Source organism: Myodes glareolus, chromosome 16 (genome assembly GCF_982192425.1).
Source record: "Myodes glareolus chromosome 16, mMyoGla1.1, whole genome shotgun sequence".
Classification (NCBI taxonomy): Eukaryota; Metazoa; Chordata; class Mammalia; order Rodentia; family Cricetidae; genus Myodes; species Myodes glareolus.
In genome coordinates, this window is record NC_142041.1 from 19,244,831 (window position 1) to 19,264,846 (window position 20,016).

The 20,016-nt window shown below is 43.9% G+C and overlaps 1 protein-coding gene across 1 annotated transcript in view; it reads left to right on the top strand.

Moving 5' to 3' along the window:
- The window catches only part of Frrs1l (ferric chelate reductase 1 like), a 29,261-nt gene extending 14,613 nt beyond the window's left edge, over nucleotides 1-14,648 (top strand). The window contains exons 4-5 of the mRNA XM_048419757.3: nucleotides 3,736-3,982; nucleotides 8,945-14,648. Of these exons, the coding sequence (XP_048275714.3) occupies nucleotides 3,736-3,982; nucleotides 8,945-9,117 (420 nt within the window). The 3' untranslated portion in view covers nucleotides 9,118-14,648. The remainder of the gene's footprint in view (nucleotides 1-3,735; nucleotides 3,983-8,944) is intronic.
- The last annotated feature ends 5,368 nt before the right edge of the window (nucleotides 14,649-20,016 follow it).

Below are 20,016 nucleotides of genomic sequence, written 5' to 3' on the forward strand. Positions count from 1 at the left end.
ACTCATTTTCCAAAGGCTTTCAAGGCAGAGGATGTAGCTCAGCATGGGAGAACTTGCTTGCTTAGCATGCACACGGCCCTGGATTCCATCACCCAACGCAGCCACCAACTGAGCAAATAAGCAAAAACAAACAGATAAACAGACAGGTAGATACTCATTAGCAACAACCCCAAGATTTATTCTGGCTCTGATTTCAGAGGTTTCCATCTATGGTTGCTTGACCCCATTGCTTGGGCCCGGTTGTGATAGAAAGTCTGTAGGTGAGGAAACCTTCTAACATTGAGTGGGGGAGGGACCAGAGTCCCAGTGTCTGCTTCCAGGAGCATGCCACCTAACTTATTTCCATTAGGCCTATTCCTCACATTTCCCACTCCTCTCTAATAGTGCCATAGGCTGGGAGCAACCTTTAACACAGAGGCCTTTGGGACACGTTTGAGATCCAAATTCCAGCACCGGTTCATAGTATGGATGCTAAAACAAAGTAAATGAAGAGCCAAATGCAAGAGATATGTAGGGAAGGCATGGGGGAGTGAGGGAGGGGCTACCATGCCTACTGAGGGTGTATCATCCTCCAAGCTCCTCTCGGTAATTAGCAGTCAGGAAGATCATACAAACTCTGTGTGTGTGTGTGTGTGTGTGTGTGTGTGTGTATGCGCGTGCGCACACACACGCATGCATGTATGTCTGTCTATCTCTATCTCTGTTTCTCTCTGTCTCTCCATCTGTTTTTCTGTCTCTCTCTGTCTCTGTATGTAGTTGTACATGTACGTGTGGATGTGGACATGTGTGTTTGTTCACTTGAGTGGGGTGGTCAAAGACAGCCTCAGGTGTCTTTACTCAGACACCTGCCAACTTTTATCTGGGCTGGTCTCTCCCTGGCCTGGAGCTTCAGCAAGTAGACCGTCTGGCCAGTGAGCTTCGAGGATCCGCCTATCTCTGCACCCTTCTCATCACTGCTGGGATTACACAGCTCTACCACACTCTACCACACTCACCTTTTTCCATGGGTTAGGGGAATCCAAACTCAGGACTACAAGGCAAGCATTTTACCAATGGTGTCAAGACCTCAGCACTTCTTTGGGAGTTTTAAAAAGATTTTTTGAAAATTGCGTGTGTGTGTGTGTGTGTGTGTGTGTGTGTGAGAGAGAGAGAGAGAGAGAGAGAGAGAGAGAGAGAGAAAGAGAGAGAGACAGAGACAGAGACAGAGACAGAGACAGAGAGACAGAGAGAGAGCTGTCCAGTGTAGCTATTGGAAACCAAGCCCAGGCCCCCTCAACAGTAGCAAGTTCTCTTAGCCTCTGAGCCATCTCTCCAGCACCCTCTTTGGAGGTTTTTATAAAGGCCTTGTTATGTAGCTATATTGGTTTAACCGTTGCTCATAACTGATAGTTCAACCTAGACACTGTGGGGTGGAGCTGAAATTCTCAATCCTCCAATGACATTTGGTCCTCCTTCTAGAGACCAGCTCCAGTCTGAAGCTGTCTAGGGTTCCCTAGCCACCAGCTGTGAGCACACACAAGACGGTCTTCGTCGTAGCAGGCTTGTAGGAGTTTCAGGAACTGGGGCAGAGACCAAATAGGGTTTCTTATTATATCACAGTATTGTAGCCAGAGGTATAGTCCAGACCTCTGCTTAGGTCACATCTACCAACACCCTATTGTCCCAGATGTGTCACACAGAATGAAATGGCAAGAGGAAAGCACACACCCCTTCCTGGGAGGCCCTGCAGTGACGCACACATCCAACTATTCTACCACCACCACTACTGTTACTGGGGAGCGAAGGCTCAAGTCCAACAGATTTCATCTTCCATAGTATCTCTTAGCCAGAAAATGCCTGGACATCAGAAAGAACAATGGCAAGAAGGGGAATGGGCTACAGCAGCCCAGGCGGTGGTCCGCTTCTTACCTCTGTCTCTCTTGTCAGTTCTGCTGTATTCTGATACCTGGCTCCTCTGGAGCCAGGTAACTAGGTGGGGCCTTTTCCCAAACTGCCAACCTTCCTTAAACCTGGGCCTTTGCATATCCTGTCTTGGTTTTTTTAGAGCAGGGGTCCTCAGCCTTCCTAGTGCTAAAGTCTCCTGCAGGTCGACCCCAAGCCCTGGCCTGAGAATCAACCCAATAAAGGAGAAAACAGGGAAAGGAAGAATAAAAAGAACATGAGTTCAAGACCATAGTGAGACCCTGTCTGAAAAAAAGGAAGGGAGAGGAGGAGGAAGGGAAGAGTGGGTTGATTTAGGGCACAGGTAACAGAGGCAGACTAGGGAGCCTTTCAAATGTCACGATAGTTCTTATAAAGAAGCCCCTCCTTTCCTCTCTCCTCTCTCCAACAAAGCATGAATTAAATTGAAAAACAAAAACTCAGTGATGTATAATAAGAGCAATGTGTATTCCCTCTTTAATAACCTTGAATTTTTATGGAATGGTTTTCAAATTAGGTTTAATTTTTTTTTTAACGGCAACTTTGGGTTCCTATCTAAATGGCCTGCCTCATAGGCTCGGCTCCAGGCGATGCCTCCCCCCATCATCCATATTCTCCACCAGACAGTACAGTCAGCCAGACTTTAATATTTTTAACTTGTTCTAAAGAAAAAAATAATTAAACCTCCAAGTAAGTTACAGAGACCGTTCCCCAAAGTCTTCTCCCTTACCCCATCTCTGCCTCCATTTCTCGTCCCAGATGCATCAGTTGTTAGCTTTTTAGTCATAGCAGTGTGTACCGGAAATGCATCGCTTCTGACCACTCTCTGGTGAATAATTCAGCGGCCTCAGTCGCAATTGCTGCTGTGAAGTCCCCGCCGTCTCCTGGTTCCAGAGCATTTTCTCAAGCGGCATTTTGTTCTCTGTGTGTTCTTCTCTCCCAGAGCTGCGTCCGCTGCTTGTTTACTACTTATGATTCATATTTTTCTGGAAACTTCGAGGGTATATCACAGATACCTTTTAACCCTAACTACTTAAGAGGTTTTTCTTCAAATCAAGGACCTTGTCTTTCCTTAAATGGTTTACTCATTAAAGTCAGAGAGTCGGAGAGCCATAGGATAGCCCTGTCAGAAACATTGCTTCTAAAGGTCATCGGTCAGTAAGATCCTGCCTAGGAACATCATTGCATTTAGTGGTCACGTGACCCTGGCTTTCTTCACTTTGTAATAAATAGTTTCTGGTGCTTTTAAATTATTGAATGGATTAGTTCAGTACTTTGGGAAGTTTTCCGTAACTGAACTTTGGTTTGGTTGTTTGGTTAGGATGAGCTTCAGGATGGATTTGCCTGGCGGGACTCCTCAGGCTATTATGTGTGGTCTTCTGCAGGCATGCATCCCCAGCTGTCGCAGCAGGAAGGCCCCAGATGTCAGCCATAGGGATGCTGGCTTTGCTTACTGATTTGGGACTTTAAAAAAAAAAGGATTTTTAAAAAGCTCACATATTTACTTGTTTGTGAGGGAGGTATGCATGCCATGGTGCGCTTGTGGAAGTCAGAGGACAACTTGCAGAAGTTGGTTCTCTCCTTCTACCAGGTGGATCCCAGGGATCGAACTCAGGTCATTCTGCTTGGTGGCAAGCACCTTGCCTCTACTGGCTGAGTCATCTCACTGGCCTGGTTTAAGGGTTTTTAATGGTTTTTCTAAATAGCTTGTATGATACTTCTAATTACAGAGGCTATAGGATGTATACTTCTCAGTGAAACGTTTGCAGAAGGCAGACATTTAACTTTTTTCTTCTCAACCTTTCTCTCTGCTAGGGCGGTGATGATGTCATGGCCTGCGTCCATGATGACAATGGCAGAGTCCGCATCCAGCACTTCTACAATGTGGGACAGTGGGCAAAGGAGGTCCAGAGAAATCCTGCCAGAGATGAAGAAGGGGTTTTTGAGAACAATCGTGTCACCTGCAGGTTCAAGCGCCCTGTGAACGTTCCCAGAGACGAAACGATCGTGGATCTACACTTGAGTTGGTATTACCTGTTCGCTTGGGGTCCGGCCATTCAGGGTAAGCCTCAGTTTAGCCTCTGCCTTGACTGCCAGTCACCGCCATGCGCATGCGCGCTGCTGGTGGTGTCACACTGCAGGGGCACGAGCGTCACAGCACTGGGTCTGCTTTATGGGGGGTGGGGGAGAGAATAGGAGTCTTTTCTTCAGAAGGTTCTAAAGACCTGACACAGTGCACACACGCACAGCTAGAGCGTGTGAGACCACGTAGGATGAGGGTGTGCTTCATGAAGCAACCACACCTCTGCCATGGAGCACAGATGTTTGCATTCGCTCCTGACCCCTACCTGCAGAGGTCTAGGTAGCATCACCTTCATGCTTACAAAGAATGAGAAACTTGCTCGTGGTAGACGATTAATTAATGGTAGCGATAAACTCAATTCTGGGTCTTTCAGATCCTAGAGTCAGTGAAGTCTTTAATAAGTCTTTTAATAAGAAAATCCTGAAGAGGCAAGGGTCTCTAGAGCTTGACAGTAAGCATTCATTCTTACTTTATTCCCATGGTCACAAATCAATCAAAATACCCTATATTTTAGCCCACTAAGCCTCAAATATTAAGGTACATAATGATCCCCCAGTTATATTGGTAAATGAAGTCGTCGGCCATTAGAGGTGGGGGGGGGGTCAAGATTCCATCTTTCTAACAAGTGCCCTGATGATGCTGGACTGTGGATGATGTCACTTCCTGTGGCAAAGTTCTCCGTAGTTTCCTATCGCAGACCCAAGGGCAATTACAAGAGACCTTCTAGAGGCTGCGTAAGTCAGGCGATCTTGTGAGCCTTCTCCACCGTCACCGGGCTTAGTGGCCTCACCAAGAGTGGAAGTATGTTTGATTTGCAATTCTGTGGAGAGATCTCATTCTCTCACTCTGACTACTAGGAATTTTACCTTTCCTCCTTGCTTTTTCTTTTTCTTTTTCTTTTTGTCTTTTTCTTTTTCTTTTTTTTTTTTTTTTTTTTTTTTTTGAGCCAGGTGTCTGCCATGCTGCTCAGGCGAGAGCAAGCCTCCCACTTCCTCCTCCTGAGTGGCTAGGGTTACCGATGTATACCACCATACCCAGCTCAACATCTGTTTTGATTTTTTATTTTTTAAAATAATTTATTTGAATTTATTTCATGTGCGTTGGTGTGAAGGTGCCAGATCCCCTAAAACTGGAGTTGCCATGTGGGTGTTGGGAATTGAACCCGGGCCCTCTGGAAGAACAGCCAGTGCTCTCAACCACCGAGCCATCTCTCCAGCCCTCAACATCTGTTTTAACTGTGTCTTCGACAGCTTTGTGTTGCTTTAGCTGAGCTGCCCCCTCCCCCAGATTTCTTACCATTGATTTAGCATACACAAGCCCCTCTTCTCCTTCTCTTCTCTTCTCACCCATTGCCTGCTGGGAAAAGAGTCGTGTGCCTCCAGATTGGTGGCACCTTTCTGTTTGCTGTTTTCCCAGAGTAACCCCACTGGATCTGCAATGGTACCTTCAAGTCCCTTTAGTATCCTGGGAAATAAATGATAATCTAGCTTGGAGAGATGAATTCATTTCAAACGATAAGATTGGAATCTGAAAATGTGTGTTTTTAGTACTGCTTCTCCCCCTTGGTAGCTAAGTGGGGGCAAGAATAACCCCTACTTTCTAAGGTTATAGCTGGTGGGTGAAAATAATTATGTGAAATTGCTTTCGCAGATTGAAAAATACTGTATAGTAGTCCCGCTTCATCTGTTGGAGATGGTTACTGGGACTTAAGTGTCTACCTGAAACTCCACATTTACCCCTATACACAATGTGTAAATTAGAATTCAGTATGAGGTTTACAGTGATGCTAACAATAATAACAGATAATGATAATATACTAATAAAGCAGTCATAACAGAACATAGTCATATTAAAGTCATATAAAATGCAATCTTTTCAAAATATCTTGCTATCCCCTACTACATTTTTGAACTGCAGCTGACTATGGTCATTGAAAGCAGAGAGAGGAACCTTGGATAATGGGGACTTTCACGTGTTCAGAAGGTTGTCTTCAGGACTGGAGAGATGGCTCAGCAGTTAAGAGCACTGACTGCTCTTCCAGAGGACCTGGGTTCAATTCCCAGCACTCACATGGCAGCTCTGTCTGAAAATCCAGTTCGGGGGATCTGACACCTTCACACCAATGCACATAAAATAAAGTTAAATAAAAAAATTTTTTTTTTATTTAAGAAGACAAAAGGATGTCTTCTTGGAGTTGTCTCCAAGAAGACAAAAGGTTGTCTTCTTGGAGTCTAACATCCGAGTTGTGGAGGGTTCCATATTCATCCGGCTTTGCCTGATAAGCTCCCCCAGGTTCCTCTTCTCATTGTTTCCAGGCAAACCGAGCCATCCCACCCCATGTGCTGGCCTGTGTACTGCTTGCTTCCCAGGGGTTCCTCTAACATCTGATGGTCCTAGTCTTATCTCTTAGCATAAACTTTGGGCTAAGGCCTGAAGGACTAGAGATCCTATTTCCCTCAAGAAAACTATGAACTGGAGGTACGTGGCATAGCCCAAGAGGCCAGGCAAGGGCCAGCGAGTAAGGTATAGTGAGCACAGACCCCGTGCAGAAGGGGGTCTCCTTGCCAACTGGGAGATTTTGTGTAGCAGGCAGGGACTGCAGCTGATGCTCCCTGTGCTGGGTCTGTGCTGGGTGGAGCTTCCTGAAAGACGGCAAAGCCCCGCCCCCCTCAGTGCAAACCCAACCTGTTGATACAACCTCTAATTTCAGCTACTCTGGTGGCCGAGGGGGAAAGATCACAAGTTCAAGGCTTGTTTGGGCTAAGGGTGAGTGAGTTCAAGACCAGCCTGGCGAGTTTTTTGAGATCCTATCTCAAAGTAAAAAGTAAAAGAAAGTTGGCAAACTGGGCCTATAGCTCAGTGGTAGATATTTGCCGAGCATGTTTATGGACCTGGGTTCAGTCTCTAGTATTGTACAACAAAAACAAAGACTCCAAAAAACCCTAACTGAGCTCTAGTCCTAGGGCAGTCTTTGCATTGACTCCTCATGCCTGTTTCCCTAACCAGGCTTTAATATTGTTTTTCCAGGAAGTCAGTCATGCCTAATCAACTTTACCTCATTAAGCATTTAATTTTTTTTTTTTTTAAGAAAAAGAAAACTTGCTGGGCATCGTGGTGCTCGCTTTTAATCCCAACACTCAGGAGTCAGAAGCAGGTGGATCTCTGGGAGTTAGAGGACAGCCAGGCTACACAGAGAAACCCTGTGTTGAAAAACAAAAAACCAAAAAACAAAAAGGAAACTCTTGGTTTAAGCAGTTCTCTTGCCTTAGCCTTGCTGGAAGTCGCAACAGATATGTTACAGATGTGCCCCATAGCACATAGCGTGGAAGAAATGGATTATTACTATATCTTTTTATTATTGTCTTTCTTTAGTGCTGAGGATTAAACCTGAGGTCCTCGGATGCGAGGCTGACTCTCTGCCGATCTTGCCATCGGTCCTTAAGCATTTTACGCAGGACTTCCTTTGTTTTTCTGGTGGCCATGTCGAGAAAGTTCCCTCCAAGGCCCTATTGTTACCTTAGTCATTCTCTTTCCCAAACTGTTCTCCCCCACTCTTCTAGAAAAATCACTGACATCCAGCATGCCAATTTCTTTTGGGTAGGGAAGTCTCTCCTCCTTGCCTCTCCTGTCATCTCCTCTCCCTTGCCCTGCCCTGCCCTGCCCTCCCCTCCCCTTCTTTTCTCTTTTTGTTTTTCTCCCCATCCCTGTGATACATTAGTGTGACTGTAGAGATATATGATTAGAGGTCAGAGTAAGATATCAAGGGTCTTCCTTTAATACTCTCTGCCTTTTTTTTTTTTTTTTGAGATAGGGTCTCTTAACATAGTCCTAGGTGTCCTGGAGCTCACTATGATCCACCTGCCTCTTGAATACTGGGATTAAGGTGCCCCACTCACCTTATTTCTTGATATAGAGTCTCTCACTGAACTGCAACCGGCCTTTGGGGCTATACTGGGCTGCTGGTCACTCTCCCTGTCTTTGATAGCCCAGAACTCAGGTTATAGATGCATACCTTTGCTGCCCAATCTTCAGGTTATGCACACACAGAGCCATGCCTGGCTTTTGACATGAGTGTTAAGGACTCAAATTTAGGGCCTCATGTCCTCGTGCTTGTAAAATAAACACTCTTACCTTCTGAGCCATCTTCCTAGTCAAAGGCTGGCTAGCTTGTAATAGTCCACAATGAAAGAGGGCTCTTCCATTTGTATGGGAGTCTTTGGTCTGGACTAGCGTTCCTGATTCATGTCAACAAGATTTGGGGCTGTGGAGGTAGCTCAGTGATAGAGCATTTGCTTCGCATGCATGAAACCCTGGGTTCACTGCTCCGCCAAAGATTTGAGGAAGCAAAGTTAGCAAAATTTGCTGCTTGTATTAAAAAAAAAATAGTTTTCTCTTTCCCCCTGAGGCTGGAGAGGTTACTCAGTGGTTAAGATCACACCCTGCTCTTGTAGAGGTCACAAGTTCAGTTCCCAATACTCATTATCAGGTGACTTATAACCACTTGTAACTTCACCTCTAGGAGATCCAGCATCCTGTTTTAGCCCCTGCACGTGCGCACAATTAAAATTAAAATTAATCTTTTAAAAAATTTAAAGATTTTACACTATCTGCTATTGAGGAGTTTAAATTTGTTAGAGGCAAATAGAAATCCCTATAGTTGGTGCAAATATAAATATTAAAACTGGCGGCCACAGAACAGAAAGAGAGATTTGGGAGGGGATGTCCGCAGATTCGTAAGAACCATCTTTGGGAGTAAAGATAAATGATCTCTATGTTCTTTGTGGTCTGAGCAATTGCAGAGAACGCTGATGATGACTTTAACGTATGATTCCACATCTTAAGCACGGTGTATGTGTTCAGCAGTGAAAGCCCGTCTGTAGTGTTTCTGTCTTTAACTCTGTGCTGCGTTTAATTGGCCCTCACTCTGCTTCTGTGTTAAAGGCTCCGTCACCAGGCACGACATAGACTCCCCGCCGACTTCAGAGCACGTTGTCAGTATTTACAAATACGAAGACATTTTCATGCCGTCGGCTGCCTACCAGACCTTCTCCTCTCCGTTTTGTTTGCTTCTCATTGTCGCCCTGACCTTCTACTTGCTGATGGGAACCCCTTAGCCACAGCTGCAAGGCCAACAGACTAGATGGAGCGGCAAGCCTTCAGTATATATTTTTCAATATCGCCTGTATTAGTCTAGCTTCTGTTACTTAAAAACAAGTCATGATTTCAACATTTTTGGGGGAGACAAAAGAACAAGCTTTTCTCCTAGTCAAACAGGATTGTCAAGGCAACCCTGCTTTCGGGAAGTATTTAGACCGTTTGCAAACACTTCAAATATGTTTTTCTCTTTGAGCTTTACGGTGTCTGTGCTTTGACTTGGTAAAACTGAGAGTCGCCATACCGATTGGGATTTAAACCCAGACAAAGGCTGCCTTTTGTTGGCCTACAGGTTTCACAGCCTTGGCTAGCGCGATCAGCTGACACAACGGGGAGGTAAGGAGCTAGATCTGGAAAGTGTGTCTCCCAACAGTCTTTATTTCGAGCGGTAGTGCACGAGAGGGTTACTTGGCGTGTTGCCGTGGAGAATTTCACAGGATGTCACAAGTGCATCAGCAGCCTCTCGAGAACATTTCCGTGGAGGCTAAATGCTTTTAGATAGTCACACAATGGATGGGGCGTACGGGAGAGATTATAGTGAGAAGCAGTGGTTTGTATTTATCGAAAGTATCTTCCCAATGCGCAAGTAGTTATGAGAAAACAGTTTTATATTGCTGTTAGGAAAGATGAAAATAGAACTGTGAATATTCCTGAAGATGTAAAATTACCTTAATGATAAAAACAGGAGAATTCTTAGCAATTAGAATTGGCTCTCTTCTGCCACTGCGTTCAACCAGCTAGGGTGTTCCTGGGTGGCTCTAGCCAACAGTGGTGTTCAAGTCGGCATCCATTAAATATAATTAAATATGCATCAGACATCAAGTCATCCTAATATAATATAATATAGACAGACAAGTCATCCTAAGGAAAACACACATCAACATTTTTAAAGGCTGTAGACACCAGGAGCAAAAATGGGAGGAGGGACCCTAAAGTAAATTCACCAAGAGTATACATTAAAAATGTTCAATTCTATGTTTTCTTTTTTTATAAGAGCCAGATACTCTCTAAATACCTATGCTGGCAGCCTACCTAGAGGAGAGTAACTGTGGGCACTTACACGGTGGGCCATTGCCACCGTGGCTTTCCAGAATTCTCTGATTTGTTCCCATTGCTTCCAGGCTGGCTCCAACTTTATAGTTGAGTAACACTGGACTATGGTTTCTAAGTCCCAAGTTCATGTCCGAGGTGAACGTCTGCCTGTGGGGAGAATGTTCAGATTCTTCTGAACTGGCGCCAAAATAAAGTATGTATTACTACTTCGCGACACTGCCCACACCCAGTTTCAAACTCAAGGTTCAAGCTGGTGGCTCCCCCTGACGACAACTGCCTCTTCACCAAGCCCTCTCTCTGATCCTGGTCAAGCTCGGCACAAGCGTGGCTGGTAATCAGTCTCTCAGGGTTAGTAGTTGGTTTAGGAGCGAGGGTTGGGAGTATATAGAGACACCCGTGTTGTAAATAAGAAGCCCGATATTTTTGTATCCTTTATGTGTATAGTAGCTGCTGTATAAATCGCGGAGCTAATAGAGACTTCAGCTAATAGTGGGAGCGAGTGGCGTTTCCCTTCCCCTTTACACTTCCAATCAAGTAACTGTTTCATAGTCCTTCGACTTTAGTGGCCAGCTTTGTCAATTTTCGCTTGGAACTTACAGAGTTATCCTTGCCCTTACAGTGAGTGACATGCAACGACTCTACTAAACTTCAGGGTTTCTGCCTCTTCGGGGCCACTGCCTGTCCCAGCAAGTCTGAGGGACCTTGAGTTCCTCCAACCTGCTCTCTCTCACCTGTCCTGTCCCCGTCTTCCCCATCCTCCCCCGCCCCCTCCAAGATGATGCACTCATCTGTGAGGCCCTAACTCTTATCTCTTCCTCCAGTCTTGGGGACAGCGTGGTTTTAGGAGTGATTCAGCCCTCCTCTAGCATGCTGGGCTTTTCGTTAGGAGTCATGTCTCTCCCATCCTTGTAACTGATGCTCCTTCTTGGTAGGTATTCAAAAAACTGGTGGGCTGAATTACAAAGCTGTCTCGACACTGCAAGTTTACTTGGGCCAGAGGAATCGCTTTTATGGACTGTTGCCGGCTAGCCAGTGTTTTTATATGTCCTGCTCATGATCAAACCATGTCTTCCAAAACGTGAATGACAGAATCCTCAGTGGCAGTGTGGCTTTGCCTTTCAGTGGACATCAGTTGGCACTTTGGACAGTAATCGTTGTCATGATTTACAACGAGAGATGTGTCACAAACAGCTGACCGTTGTCTCAGAGATCTGTCCACTGATAGACATGCCAAAGTGAAAACCCTGTAGACTTTGAATTCATCCATTCTTATCTAATCTAAGGGAACTCCTATTCTTCTTTCTATTCGTGCTCTCTTTTTCAACAGGGCCTCTCAGTCATTCATTTTGAGCCCTCCCGACTCCTGGCTGCTGCTCTCTCAAGCATGCCTGCTCCAGGTCTGACGTACGGTTTCACTTTCTACAGTGTTTGTCCTGAAGGAGAAGCTATCAGGGCTTCTTGGTGAGATGCCCAAGCGAAACAGGAGTGGCAGACAGATGCATGTAGCGCTGTTGTTAGTGGTCAGTCCTCCCCGCCAGAGGAAGCGTCTGTTGTCAATCCAGCTTTGCAGAAGGAAGAGTTGAGGTCGGTCTTCTGGCGAGCTTACCAGTGCTGGCCAGACTTTAGAGAGGCTAGTTCAATGCACTTGTCGTGCAAGAGGCAGCAGGGACGAGGGAGCCGATATGACTTCCTAGGCCTCATGCAAAGTCTTTAAAACTTCCATTAAGTAGAACCTGCTGTTCATACTCAAATCAGCTGGGTGCCTTTATCTGCCCCTAGTATTTTACAGTGAAAATGGGCACTTCTTACAGTTGTGTTTGCAGAACTCAGCACAGTGGTTTTCTGCTTAAAACCTTTGGATTATTTTTGCCAGTCATTTTAGTATTTTTTTTCTTTCTTTCTTTCCTTCCTTCCTTTTTCTTTCCTTCTTCCTTCCTTTCTTTTTTTCTTTTTTTTTTTTTTTTTGGTCAGTGCTGATGATCATACCCAAGGCCTTGTACATATCCATAGGGTGTTCTACCACCCAGCTACATCCCCAGCTCATTTTTAGTACTATTAATGTTTTCATACTAATGTGTCAATTGGACACAATTGGAAGAATGCATTTGTCTTAGCTAACTTTTAACCATGACTTTCTTAAACCATGGTCTCTCTTACAACATGGGCTTCCATGTGCTTTTATTGACCCACTATAGTTAAACATGCACTCAGACAAAGTCCAGAAGCTGCATTCTGTTACTGCTAGTTGCTTTTGTCCTTAAAGAAATCAGAAAGTTTGGGCTGGAGAGATGGCTCAGCGGTTAAGAGCATTGCCTGCTCTTCCAAAGGTCCTGAGTTCAATTCCCGGCAACCACATGGTGGCTCACAACCATCTGTAATGAGGTCTGGTGCCCTCTTCTGGCCTGCAGGCATACACGCAGAAAGAATATTGTATACATAATAAATAAATAAATATTTAAAAAAAAAAGAAATCAGAAAGTTTGACAACTGAGGGACGGATTTCCATTCCAGTATATTAATACTATTTTTGCCATCCAAGTTTACTGTCTTTCTTCAGGGTTTTGTCTTAAGTGACATTAGCACTGAAGTTGGATGCAATTCTTTTCTCCATCCCAGGATTTCTTAAATTTTCTTTGTAAAGGGGTCCCAGATGCTCTACTCTGTCACAGTTCGTAAGTGAACAAGCATGGTCTCACATTAATAAAGCAATTGAAGTTTGAACTTCATATACTTTGCAAATGCCAAAATGTTATATTGAGTTTTAAAAAGCTTTTGGTAAAGAATAAAACCTATTCTTAGTTTGCAGGCTGAAGAGCATCAGGAAGCAGGCTGGGCTTTCCCACGGTGACTTTAGCATGAGTATTCTATCTCTCTAGTCACCCTAAATCCTATCACCAGTAACTTACTATTAACTAGTTGTAAAAATATCAGAGTTAGGGAAAACGTCATTTAAACACAGTTTATAATTGGTTTGCTGTTATAAATGAATAGCGTAGTGGCATCCTTACACATCCATGTTCTAGTATGTTTCCTGGAGTTGGCACAAACGAGGTGACAGTAAAGAAGCAATCTGGGTGAGTTCCAGCTCTGCTTGCCCTGAGGTCTGGCAGTCAGTAACAAGTTTCACTCTTGAGCTGCTCTTTCGTAGGACATTTCTATGCTTTAGAGTAATTTATTTCTGTGTAGAGATTTTTCAAAATTAGCACAAGGGCATGAGAGTCTTTTATACATATGACACGTCTGTCTCATATAATGAAGCAGTGTGTGAGAGCCAGCATCCTAGGCCATGTGCTGAGGTGACATCCTTGCTCTCTAAACAGAACTGCTTATTTAGTGAACAGGTTGATTATTTTCAATTTGTTTATATGTATATACACTTTGTATATATGTGACAGGTGGGGTGTGGTTATACATAAACATATAAACACGCGCGCACATGCGCGCCCGCGCACACACACGCACACACACGCACGCACGCGCGCACACACACACACACACATATGATTAGTTCTTTTTCTGATCTCTTGTATACTTTCAAGCCTAGAGATAAAACATCGTATGTATTACAGACATACTTACTTTGCATTTTTAGCAATTTAGTTTGTAGGAAGGATTCCTGAATCTCTTACTAGTCTTGCCTCTTCTTTTCACCATTTTATGAACTGTTAAGAATGTATATGCATTGTTGTTTAATTTAACTTTTCTATATCATTAAGAAGCCAAGGCTCACATTAGTTAAGTAACTGGCATGTTTCATGGCAACCTAAACATGTTTTAAGTTGCATTAGTTTTCTTATTCTATTGTACTATTCACTGAGCAATTTGTCTACTTTCAAGTTTGATTACCTTGGGTAATAGTAGTTAAAGAAATATGAGCCTCAATATGCCTGACAATGGAAAAATGTATGTAAATCTCCTAGCCTTGGGCGTGTGTCCCATTTAAGAATACATCAACCATTCGGTATTATTTTCAGTTTTCTTCCAAATATTTGCTATTGGGCGAGTAACCACCCGGTCTGATTCTTCTGGAATGTAATCATCTCTAAGGTTGCTGAATGCTCCGTGGGTGTGGCATTCACCCAGGTCACTAGAGTCTTTCCTGCTTTCTTATCTAGAATGCCATGACCCCTCCACCCCGGCAGAGTGAACTCGGCTTCTCCACATGCCTTATTCCCACTGGCGCATTGACATGCCGGAACAGTCTGGCTCCAGAAGTACTAACAGTTTTTCTGAGACTGTCTACAAAATACTATTTTGTTAAAACTATGCCTTTAAATAGACACTGTTGGGTTATATTTGTTTTATAAAAAGTTGTGTATCTAATGTTCAATTGTGATTGATTTTGAGATTATATATAAATGTATATTTATAAGCCTGTCCTATGTGGATTTTTACTCTAAGATGTGTGCCACATTACTAATAAAGATCTGAGTTTCTATTTGTGTAAAGTAATTGTCGCAACACTGCTAACAGCTACTGAAATGATTATTCTGTTCACTGGCCACCACATATACTTTTATCTTTAGAGCACTAAGTTATACTCAAAATATATTAATCAGGATTAAACTTTAAAGGTGTAAACTCTCAACATAATTTGAATTCTTCCTATTGATGGAATTAAAACTAGTTTATAATTCCTTATTGCTTTGCTCTGTTGCATGTTTCCATTATTTTTTTCCTTTGTGTGTTATTTAATTGTAAAATGTTTCTCCCTTCTCCCTGAATCCTTATAGACCTTGGGAAAGGTGGCAACCTGTCTTGTCTGACAAACAGGAAAACCCTATTGCTTTAGTTACCTGAAAGTCCTTGGAGAGAAGCAATATACAAAACTCACTTTGCAGAAGCTTCATTCTGGTACCTTATCAAGCAGGAAATGGTGATGTATATTCCCATTTCAAGTATATTAACTACATTCCCATTTCAAGTACATTAACTACTTCCTTGCATGTATCTGGCTTTAGGAATTTCACTTAAAGTCCTTAATGGTAACTAAACCATAGTACCCATTAATAAGTAGAGGGTCTGATGAGATGGCTCAGAGGGTCAGTGGACTTGCTGCCAAGCCTGATGACCTTGGTTTGCTCCCCAGAGGCCACATGGTAGGACAGAACCAACCTCCATAAGTTATCCTCTGACCTCCATGCACTTGTGTGTGTGTGCACACACTGGAACATGAGGGCCGGCTTGTTGGGGTTTCTGTCCTGCCCAGTACTCCACAGCCAGCAAGCCCAAAGAAAATCACACACAGGACTCCATAAAGTTATAAACTGATTGGCCCATCAGGTCAGGCTCCTTATTAGTCCTTGTAACTTACATTAATCCATTATCATTATCTATGTTAGCACATGGCTCCGTACCTTTCTCAGTTGGGCAAGTTACATGCTGCCTCTTCGGTGGTCTGCGCAGGAGTGGCAGAGGGAGCTTCTGCTTCCAGAATACTCCCAGTCTCTTTACTCCACCCCTACTTCCTGTCTGGCTTTCCCACCTATACTGCCTGCCTGGCCAATCAGCGTTTTATTAAAATATGATTGACAGAATACAGACAATTCTCCCACACCATTTCCCTCTTTTTTTTTTCAACAAAGGAAAATACCCATAGTCCATTTGTTGGGAATGTGGGCGTAGTATTTCAGGCTACTTCCTGCTGATTGGGGGCGTTGATAATCTTATGGGGACCTAAAGAAAATTTAGAGTTATAATCAAGTCCTGTCTGGAGTATCCTGTGAGTCTCGATCATCTCAGGCAGCAGTCTTGAATCTGTTCTGGATGTAGAATTCAGACATCCAGGTCATCTGTTCCTACTGGAGATTACTCAGGTGGTCTCCCTTGGTCAAAGATGATTTTTCTTAACTCTGAATAAATCCAGAGCCTCTCATTTTCTGTGGAAACAAAAGCAAAATCTCTTCTCCAAAGTAACATACCTTTTGACTTCAGTTTTGAAGCCAAGGTATTTTCAAAATACCTATCTTGAGTTAGTTCAGCATCATTTATAAACAAAAGTCTTTTGGCGGCTGTTGCTCCTTCCTCAGCATTTAAACAATTCAAAGAGAGCATAATAACACACAGTATCAAGATTCTCTGTGTATTTTCCATCTTTATGCGGCTTTATTTCAACCTCTATTTCTTTTATTTTTACTTTTAACTTTTGGCTTTTTGAGACAGGTTCTCCGTATATATCTTTGTCCTGGAATAACTCTGTAGACCAGGCTGTCCTTGAACTCACAGATTCCTCTGTCTCTGACTCTCCTATGCTGGGCTCAAAGGTGTATGCTACCACACCTTGAACTCACAGAGATCTGTCTGTCTTCTGTCTCCCCGGCATTGGGATTAAAGGCGTGTGCTACCACACCTTGAAGTCACAGAGGTCAATCTCTACCTCTGTCCCTTGAAGTCACAGAGGTCAATATGCCTCTGCCTCCCAGGCATTGGGATTAAAGGTGTGTACCACCACACCCTATTTCTCCCTTTCTTTACTTTAAGAACTTTAACTTTTAGCCTGCATATATTTTTAACACACTGTAAACCATTTAGAGGTTTTCTTTGTCTTTGAATCTCTCTTTACTGTATCTCTCTCTCTCTCTTTTTTGACTACATGAGTCTTTAAGGAGAGGACTAAAACTGTGGCTTTTATGCCTTGATCTAGTCCATTCCTTAGCTTTCCAGACTCATGGTAGAGGTACCACTGGAGCCATTTTTACTGCCACAACTCTATGGCGTTTCAAGGTCCCTGCCAGCAAGCAAGTTGGAGCATTGTGCTCACAGACCACACTCAGTCAGACTGCCTGCCTCAAAGAGTCAGAGATTTGCTCTGGCAGGACAGCCGGCATTTTAAAACGGCACAGCTTTTTTCCTGCTACAGCTGAAAATCCAAAAAGCATGCACTCAGCTTTTCATCAACACCGTTTAAGTGTTTCGTGGCAGGACCTCTTAATGAGCTACAAAGTTTTGCAGCTAACACTGAGTCAGGAAGCCTCTCTTAGATGAGAGCATTTGCTTGCCTCTAGCAAGCAGAACAGACCCGAGAAATTGCTGCTACCAAGAAAACATGCTTTATTCTATTCCTTCCCAAGCTTTTTCAAGCTTTCTGTGGATTCAGTTATCCACGTCTGGGTGCCATATGTAACATGAGGGCCGGCTTGTTGGGGTTTCTGTCCTGCCCAGTACTCCACAGCCGGCAAGCCCAAAGAAAATCACACACAGGACTCCATAAGGTTATAAACTGATTGGCCCATCAGGTCAGGCTCCTTATTAGTCCTTGTAACTTACATTAATCCATTATCACTATCTATGTTAGCACATGGCTTCGTACCTTTCTCAGCTGGGCAAGTTACATGCTGCCTCTTCGGTGGTCTGCGCAGGAGTGGCAGAGGGAGCTTCTGCTTCCAGAATACTCCCAGTCTCTTTACTCCACCCCTACTTCCTGTCTGGCTTTCCCACCTATACTGCCTGCCTGGCCAATCAGCGTTTTATTAAAATATGATTGACAGAATACAGACAATTCTCCCACACCAACACACACTAAGTAATTAAACGTAGTTTTAAAAGAAAGACTAGGTAGAGTATAGCTGTAGAGTCTACTGGGTCATGGGGAAGAAGAGAAATCACAGTGGCTGAGCTGTTGATTCTCCTGGGACTGGTTTGAGAAGATACAATGGTTACATTGGTAAAGGGAAGCTCACTTTTCCTAGCTACTCTAGGAAGCAGTAGAAACCTAGAGCCAGGGTCCTCCCTGAGCGCGAAGGTGACCAGGAATGGAGGCGAGGATACTGAGGTTGAGTTAAGGTATAAGCTGTGCAGGGAATGTGTTCATTCCCTTGGTATTTCTATGCTAAAGTTACAATTTCCACTGTGATAGCCGTTGGGGATTCAGCATACAGGTGTGTGTGTGTGTGTGTGTGTGTGTGTGTATGACTAGGTGGTGCTGGGGAAGCCTTTGTTGATGGGATTAGTGTCAAAATGGGATTAGAGACAAGAGAACCCTCGCTAGAACTCGCTCATGCTGGCTCCTTGGTCTCAAACCCCCTAGCTTCTACAGCTGTTTGGGCCGTCTAGTCTAGGGTAACTTGGGATAGCTGCCCGAAATGACTAAGACAAAGAGATGGACCAAAATAGGCAGTGGAGACAGAGGCATCTCCAAGAAAGGGGAGGGCAATGCAAGGAGGAAGATTAGCAGGATGTGTACTGGCTCCACCTGCATTTGACAAGGCTAGTATGTCTGCAACAGATTTCCACGAAGTCTGTCCTTAAAAGAACACAAATGTGTTGTCTCGCTGTTCTGGTGGCCAGAGATCTCAGTGGAATCAAGATGTTGGAAGGGCGTTTTTCTTCTGGAGGCTTTACAGAAGAAGACTTAGATTTTGTTTCTTCTAGTTGTTGATAGGTTCCAGCATTCCCAATCTGAGTTCTAAGTCTATGGTATGTGGTATGCCGTCTCCTTTTGTGTGGTTTAATCTCCCTTTCTTCCTTTGGTAGACATACTTGTGATTGTATTTAGCCCCTCTCTACCATATCCTAGAAATATTCCCTTCGTTTCAAGAACCTTAGCTTAACTGCAAAGTACTTTTTGCCATAGCGGGCCACATATTTTACAGGTCGGAAGAATTAGGGTCAGGATGTCTCTGGAGGACCATTCTTTATTCCTTCCTAAAACTGAAAGATAAAGGGTAAGGTGAAGAGTAGAGAGAGGAGGTGAAGCGAGCCAGCGCCTGATCACATAAGACCCTCAAGTTGTGAAGTGCTCAGAGCCCTTACATGGGATAAAGAGGCTTGGGAAGAGGTCAGTTTGTGTCTTAAAAAGAACATACTGACCGCGGTGTGATGGATCGGAGTGCCTGGGATGGAAGGCAGGTCCAGAGACCTGGGGAGGCTGAGGTGACATCATCATAGTGCCGGGTGTACAACTAACGGTGCAACACGTAGGGTTCAAAGCATCAGGTTTTCATCTGTAAGGTTTAGATAACACCTGTAATCTCAGCATGAGGAGGCAGAAGCAGAAGGATTCTGAGTTTGAGGCTAGCTGTGCTGTGTGGTAAGACATTATCTAGACAAGCAAACACACATACCCGCCCCCCCCCCCCCGCCCCAAAAAAACAAACAAGCAAAAAAGATAGTTTAGCGCTAAAGAGGGATGAGTCTGGGCAATTCGGAATGCACCCACCGTCTTCTGTTTTTGGTCTTGTTCCGGGTCACAGTGGAAGGCTAGGTGTTTATGCCACCAAGGAAGGCATGGCCCAGCATTCCAGATCCTGATCCCTAACTCCCAATAGTCAACCATTTCAGAGAAAGTATCAGTTAGTTATTCCTCTGAAGCTGGTGGGCCACCAGGCAAGGACATTTATTTATGGTTGGTCTCTTCTGGATAGGTAATTCTGACATCCAGTCCATATATATATATATGTATATATATATACATATATATATGTATATATGTATGTATATATATTACAATAGACTTCAGTTTTTAATGCTCCCCCTGCCCCTGCTTTCTCCATGTGTAAGGAGAGAGGAAAGCTACACCATGCATCCTTCCTCTGAGAGTGAAACACAAAGCAGGGCAGGAGAGATGATGACTGAGCGATTAAGAATGCTTAACTGCTCTTGTGCCTCAAGACTCAATCAGCCTGTTTTCTTACAGCAGCTCACCTCCAAGAGAAAGAACTCAGTGGTCGATTAGTAATGTCTGTTTTGCGATCAGCAAGGGAAAGTAGCAATGTAGGTGTCATATATCCAAGCCCAGTTACAGTAATTACCTTCAAAGACATTGTGGCAACTATTTTATTTCTTTTTCATTGAGCTATATATTTTTC